General features: G+C 48.1%; 1 protein-coding gene across 1 annotated transcript; it reads right to left on the minus strand.

The window, feature by feature from the left end:
- Nucleotides 1-3,646: 3,646 nt before the first annotated feature.
- On the minus strand, nt 3,647-6,190 carry slitrk2 (SLIT and NTRK-like family, member 2). Its single transcript, XM_070882061.1, has one exon. The coding sequence runs from the start codon at nt 6,188-6,190 to the stop codon at nt 3,647-3,649; it is 2,544 nt and encodes an 847-aa protein (XP_070738162.1).
- Between the last annotated feature and the right edge of the window lie 893 nt (nt 6,191-7,083).

Here is a 7,083-nt window from a genome sequence, read left to right on the forward strand (position 1 = left end):
GGGTGGCTTTATATTCAATCCATGAATCTATAGTTCTCATTAGTGTGGATTAAATATCCCAGCCAGGTCATTGGCTCGGTGCCCAGAGTAAATCCAAACGTCAATAATGCAAACAGGCCTAATCATCATTATGAAGAACTCATTGCTCCGCCTACTGACTTTTAGAGCTATCTTAGAGCTTTTTCGAAGGACCGGCAGACTTATTTAATGAGATGTCTCTCGCTCGCTCTCTCTCCCGAATCCCAAGACGCTCCTTTTGGAACACTTTTAGATAAAAGCCAGAAGTCGGATATGCACCAGATGTTTCCGCAGTAAATAGCAGCGATAACATACAATGAGGCACACACACCCACGTCTGTTAACTCCTTGAGGGCAGCACAGCAGCAAACTCTGCACCAAAATACAAGGTGCAGCAAGACGACGATTTTTGGCTGGTTCCGCGCACATGCCACATTCAAGCACTGTTCATCGGTGGCTGCCTGACAGCGCAACTCATTCGGGTAAAATAATTTGTGATTCCAGCCTGCTATTATCTGCTACACTTCATTTGCAGTGTTAACTCGGAGGCTCTGACTGCAGGCAGCACGCTCCCCCACAGGACAGAAAATCAGAAAGCAAAATCAGTCTGTGCTGTTCTTACACAACTAGTGGGTAGTTGAGGAGTAGCCTCGCAGAGGGCTGAGAGCCGGTTAACTCGCCTACCTTCAGAGTTAGTCAATATTATATAATGCAAAGAAACCAAACCGGGCAGAAGCAAATCATTTACAAAGCAGGAAGTAAATATCCCATACTTCTACTTTTCCTAGCTTCGAAAATATAAAGATTTTTTTTTAAAGCAAGCTGTGCAAATTTGCAATAAAGTAGTTTCTAAATCTGACATTGTTTTTGAAGTATTCACTTAGTCTAATGCTTCTATTAGACTTTATTGCAACAGTGACTACACTTCAAAAGTACTTCATTGGCTGTAAAGCGCTTAGGGACGTCCTGAGGTTGTGAAAGGCGCTATATAAATGAAAGTCTTCCTTTCTCATCAATTAGCTAATCTTTTGTACATAAAATCTATCAATTGAAGCATTTCCCCAAATGTATGAGTATTAAGTAGCTCCCAAATTGGGTATGATTACAAGGCATCGCCAAAGAAACTTTGTAGTGTTGTCACGAGATTTGCAACACGTACAAAAGGGTTCATTCTGACCAGTTTCCACATAAAAAGATAACCAGCAAAATACAATAGTTTAAACTTTGCTCTTAGAAACCCAATCATTACACAGAAAAGATTAATGAGGTCAAGGTCACGAGTTCCTACAGTAAGCAATTCAAATCTTCAGTTAACGCTTAAAATGAATACTGAAGTACATCACTCAACCCAAATACATTATCTAGTCATTATCACATTGCTGTTGTGGGAGCTTGCTGTGCACAATTTACCTGTCGTGTCTCCTACATTACAAGGGTGACTATTATTAAAATGTACTTAATTGGCTGCAAAGCACTTTGGGATGGTTGAGGTTGTGAAAGGCGCGATATAAATGTATGTTTCTTTCTTTAAAGGCATTTACCTTTTAATTAAATTTAACCGGATTAACAATAATGACACTTGCTAAGCCTATCTTAATGTATGCTTAATGCATGGTCTTTTTTAAAATAAATCTCTTAAGCTTTATTTACTTTCAATGATAAATTTGCTCGTGATTATTTTGGACACATTGTACAATGGGTGCAGATAATTTGGGGCAAATAACCTTGTGTACAAGATGTCCTCATACAAAAAAGTAATTACATTTTGGATATACAAATAATTAACAGTGCATAAATATGATTGCGAGTCCTGCAAGGTTAACTTTAGGCAATAATAAATCAATGTAAACGATCACAATGACTAGTCAATTATAATTGGAAATTGCTGAACAATGTTAATGAAGTTGGACAGCCAATGATTAAAATATCTTGTTCTAATGGTTGAGTTGTTACTATTAACTGTTGTTTAACTTTTGTAATAAAACTTATTTATCCAAACACAGTGGGTAAGGACATTGGCATCACTTGCCGTGTTTAGATTCTGGAACACTTAGACAACTTTATAAAGACTTGCATTTCTATAGCATCTTTCACGACCAGGTCCCAAAGCACTTTACAGCCAAAGAAGTACTTTTGAAGTGCAGTCATTTTTATAATGTAGGAAACACGGCAGTTAATTTGCGCACAGCAAGCTCCCACAGACAGCAATGTGATAACGATCAGATAATCTGTTTTAGTGATGTTGGTTGAGGGATAAATATTGGCCAGGACACTGGGGGGAACTCCCCTGCTGTTCTTCGAAATAGTGCCATGGGATCTTTTACATCCAGCTGAAAGACCAGGTTTAAAGTCCAATCTGAAAGACGGCAGCTCCGACAGTGCAGCACTCCCTCAGCACTGCACTGGAGTGTCCACCGAGATGCTCAAATCTCTGGAGTGGTAGTTGAACCCACAACCTTCTGACTCAGAGGCAAGGGTGCGACCCACTGAACCCTGGCTGACATACCAATCGAGCCGATAGTAAGTAAAAAATGACTAAATCTTACCGTTTTACTCATTTAATCATTAAACAAATTGTTTTTAGGATCCAGCCCCACTAATGAGTTACACTTCTAGCATGGCATGGCATTGTGTCCATCATATGTTCACACAAGTGTGATGAAGGGCTGGTTCTGCTTTCTGCCGGCAAATGAAAGGAAGAGAGGTTTGCTGTTCGTACAAGCCCCAAATCTATTCATTGGGTGTGGTGTGGGGGGGTGGGACACTTAACGCTCCTTGATGACCACGTGATTGCAATAATATAATTATTACATTAACATGAATTGTTCCTCGGGTCTGACGGACTGAAGAGCTGACACCGAGTTTGGTCTTTTAACCTCTCTTTTGTCCCATCATTTTAAAGACATCTCAGTAGTGGGGAAAGCTGAAGATAATATTCAGATGAGAACCTTCAAAAAATGCAATTCATATTTCCAATCTCGGAAGTCGGTTCATAAATAAAACAGGGCTCGCGTATTTACAAAACAAAATAGACTTTTTTTTATATATATACACAAACCCAGCACACCAATCTAACTTACATCGTGTTGTATTTTAATACGATACAGATACAGCCACTTCAAAAAGTTCAGCTCCCAAAGATATAACGCCGGAGATTATAACTTTGCTAAATCTCACAGTGCAGAAAGCACCCTCAAAAAGTCAAGGTCCAGCGACTTGTGTGGTTATTGAAATTAATATCCTCCACCCAAAATAAAATGACCCCTTTCCTGCTATATACTGTGCTTATATAGCTCGCTAGAAAAAAGGAAAATAATCAGGTCTTTGGAAATTTAAAACACCAAACTTATACAAACTGCTAACATCAGTAATAAGCCCAAACCCAAAAGATAGTGTGTGTACATGGGGCAATTATCAAATCAACTTAGCAATGAACGACAGGTCCCATAATTATATATAAAGTTCTTCATTGATAGAGCAGGGAACTCAATGAGATTTTGGAGAATGGCTGGAGAAAAGCTCACCAGTGGAATGAGTCAGGGTTAAGTCACTGTAGAATAAGTCCGATTAGAATGAATCATTCTGTACTTGTGTTCCGAGTTTAGTAGTTAAGCTTTGTCTTGTTCTTTTACAGCTGGCTGATCGCAGTCTGTTTTTCCAACACTTCGAGGTAGTCTGGTTCTGTGTGGAATTTGCCTTGGAGCGAGAGGTTGTTGCCTGACAGCGGCTGTTTCCTCGGCGTCCCGTACAGGACGGTTTTGTTTAGCCTGTCCTGCTCTTGGTGTCTGGCCTTGTGCGAGGGGCCGAAGTGGCGCTTCGGCAGAGTGCAGTAGCTGTACTGGGCGTTGGTGCCGCTGGGCAGAGCTTTGGCACGCTCGGTCAGGTTCTGGTACAGCATCTCGGGGTGCCTGGTCTCCAGCAACTCCACCGTGCTGATGGAGTAGGTGGCACCGGCCCCGAGCGGGCTGGCCGCCTTCTTCACCTCCAGACCGCTGTAGCTCAGGTCGTGCAGGTCACGGTAGTAGGCCACCTGCTCGCCTTCCCGCTGGATGTAGATAGGGTTCTTGCACATCTGGCCCACCGGGTGGGAGATGTAATTGTAGACGTGCGCCTCCGCCTTCTCGCCCGGCTCCGCGCCGTAGGAACCGTAGCGCAGCTGGTAGGCGTTGAGGTCCAAGTTGTTGGGCGCGCCGCCTTGGCCACTTGGGCTGCTCTTGCGCCTCTTCAAGACGAAGACAAAGAGGCCGGCCCCGAAGCAGACGGACAGGATGAAGACCACCAGCAGACCCAGGATCAGGACCGAGAGTGGGACTGCACTGGCTTGGGCCACCTCTGGACTCGGGGTCTCGCCGTCTCCAGACAGAAGGTTGGAGCTGTGCGTGATGGCCAGCGGGGAGGTGGCGGCCAGCAGGTCGGAGCAGATCTCCTCGTTTCTCAGGGACCTCAGCGTCCTGCCCGCAAACCTGGCGGGGGACTCGCAGGCCACCTCGTTGATGACCACCCCGTCCCTGGACTGCTCCATCCAGCTCTTGAGGGCCACGATGGCGCAGGCACAGTCCCAGGGGTTCTCCTGGAGATCTATCTGTACCGCGGCCGAAAGCTGGTCCAGCACCCCACGCACCGGCAGCTGAGAGAAGTGGTTGTTCCTCAGGTTGAGCCGGGTCAGATTGGTGCCCACGAACACGTTGTTGGGCAAATATCTCAGCAGGTTGTTGTTGAGGTACAGCAGGTTGAGCCTCGCCAAGGAGTGGAAGGTGTACTGCAGAATCTCCTTGATCACGTTGGACTCCAGGTAGAGGTACTGCAATTTCTGCAGCCCGACGAATATCGCGGGCGAGAGGCGCTCAATATGGTTCCCATTGAGATAGAGTCTGCGCAGGTTGGTGAGGTTCCGAAAGGCGCCTTCCTCGATAACAGATATCCGATTATTGCCCAGGTGCAGTAACTCCAGCGCCCGAAAGTCCCTCAAATCGTTGAGTTGCACAATATGCAACAGATTGCCGGTCAGGTAGAGTTTCTTGGGATTGGAGGGCTTGGGTTGGAGATCGGTGATATTTCGGATCCTCCTCTCGTGGCAATGCACATTGAAGCCATTGTCCGAGTTCTGGACGCTACAAGAGCAGATGTTGGGGCAAGCGGCCGGGACGGGAGATCTGGTCTGATAGACCATGATGGGTCCGAATATCTGCCGGCCGTTCGGGGCCGGGGTGGGTCGGACGCGGCTCTTGGGTTGACGGTGAGCCTTGGTCGCTCTCAAGGTGGGCTGAGCAGGAGTCAGGGCCGAGCCGGCGCCGGGGGGCAAGGGCTTCAGGTGGGAGTCGACCATGGAGGGGCGCAAGATCCTCAGGTTGGAGTCGCTGGAGCTCTTCCGAGGGCAGAGGTCCGGCTTGTTGAGCTGGGTGACATCCTTGCCGTGCAGCCTGAACGGCGTCTCGCAAACCATCTCACCCACGAAGAAAGAGATGGTGTCGAGCCAGGCCTTGAGGGGGACCAAGTCGCAGGTACAGTTCCAAGGATTCTCCTCCAGCTGGATCTCCATGATGCCGCCAATGTGCTCCAGGACCCCGGCAAAGGGCAGCTTCTTCAGCCGGTTGCCCCTCAGGTCGAGGTGGGTGAGGAGCACGAAGCGGAAGACGTTGTTGGGGAGGCTGGGTAGCAGGTTGTCGTTGAGGATCAGGACCTTCAACTTATGGAGGCGGCTGAAGGTGCCGGCCTCGATGCTGGTGATGTAGTTGTAGTCCGCTTGCAGGTACTCCAGACTCTCCAAGCCCAGGAAGGTCTCCTCCCGCAGCACCTGCAGCTTGTTATTGTTGAGGTGCAGCCTCTTCAGGGTGCCCAGGCCGTGGAAAGCCCCGCTGCGGATGTCCTGCAGGCCATTGCTGCCCAGGTGCAGGGTGACGGCGTTGGAGAAGTTGGCGAAGCCGTTGGGGGGCAGCTTGGCCAGGGAGTTGCCGTTGAGGAAGAGCTGGTAGAGGCGGTTGTGCGGCGGCTGAAGTGGGCTAACCTTGGTGAAACCTTTGTTCTCACAATTAATATTCAGCACATTTTCCTTCTCCTCGCACGCACATCGATTCTTGCAGATGTCTTTGGCAGCTTTACGGCTGTCTGACGGAGCCTTTGAGGCCACGCCAGTCACTGCAAACACGCACAGGACCAGGACGCAGTTCAGCATTTTCAGATCGCTCAAAATCTCCTCCCCCCTGGTGTTGGGGGTAGATTGAAGTTCCAGTGTATCTGAAATTCAAAACAGAGAGACAAGAGAGGAGAAAAAAAAAACCCCGAGGAACAAATCCTGACAGCCAAGGCTGAAATAACTCTTAGCTAGCGCAGCAAAAGTAAGCACCTTCTCAATTCCTTTAAATCGACATTGCATGTAAAATAAGCGATGGCATATTGTAATGTCCTAACGCCTATGTCGCTGGCCGGCATCTCACCTCTTAGCGAGCAGAGCATCCGCCGTTAGCATTCGGTTGTGAGAAAAGAGGGGAATTCAGACAGCCAGGGCTAGAGTACAGGGCGCCGTGTCTTCACACTCAGCGGGAGAGAATCTGCGTTCAATCCCTCGCTGTTAAATCCCCACACCTCGCCGGACGCATCGTGCCATCTCAGTCCTGTCTCAGTTTGTTGTGTGTGTTGTGTGTTTCAGAACCCATGGACTGGCTTGCTGCTGCTTGTGGAGCTAGGCAGCTCGGAGTTTGCAGGATGCAGTTGGACCACAGGCTTGCAAGCGAGGGGGCAGAAAGGCTGGGACTGATCGCTCTCTGTCGGCGGAGAGTTTTTTTTTACGCGTTAAACCTCCTCCTTTCACTCGGCTGCCAATGGTCGCGTCACGCACGTTGAGGCAGAAGCTCGCTGGGATGCGATTAACTCTGCGAGGGGCGCACCGCTGTGGGCCTCTCAGTGCTGTGCCCACGTCCCCCCCCCCTCCCTGCATTCAAAATAAATAACAAACATAAACCCCTCCACCATCAAAGGCACGTTGCATTCAGCCACCGGAACGCGCCCGAAGGTTTAATGCTGCATTTCAGTGTTGCAGGAGTCTATGACGATTTTTAACAATTGAAG

This window comes from Pristiophorus japonicus, chromosome 6 (genome assembly GCF_044704955.1).
Source record: "Pristiophorus japonicus isolate sPriJap1 chromosome 6, sPriJap1.hap1, whole genome shotgun sequence".
Classification (NCBI taxonomy): Eukaryota; Metazoa; Chordata; class Chondrichthyes; family Pristiophoridae; genus Pristiophorus; species Pristiophorus japonicus.

Excerpts from the sequence above, each read along its gene's own strand:
- slitrk2 (XM_070882061.1), bottom strand. The coding sequence starts at position 6,190 with ATGCTGAACTGCGTCCTGGTCCTGTGCGTGTTTGCAGTGACTGGCGTG.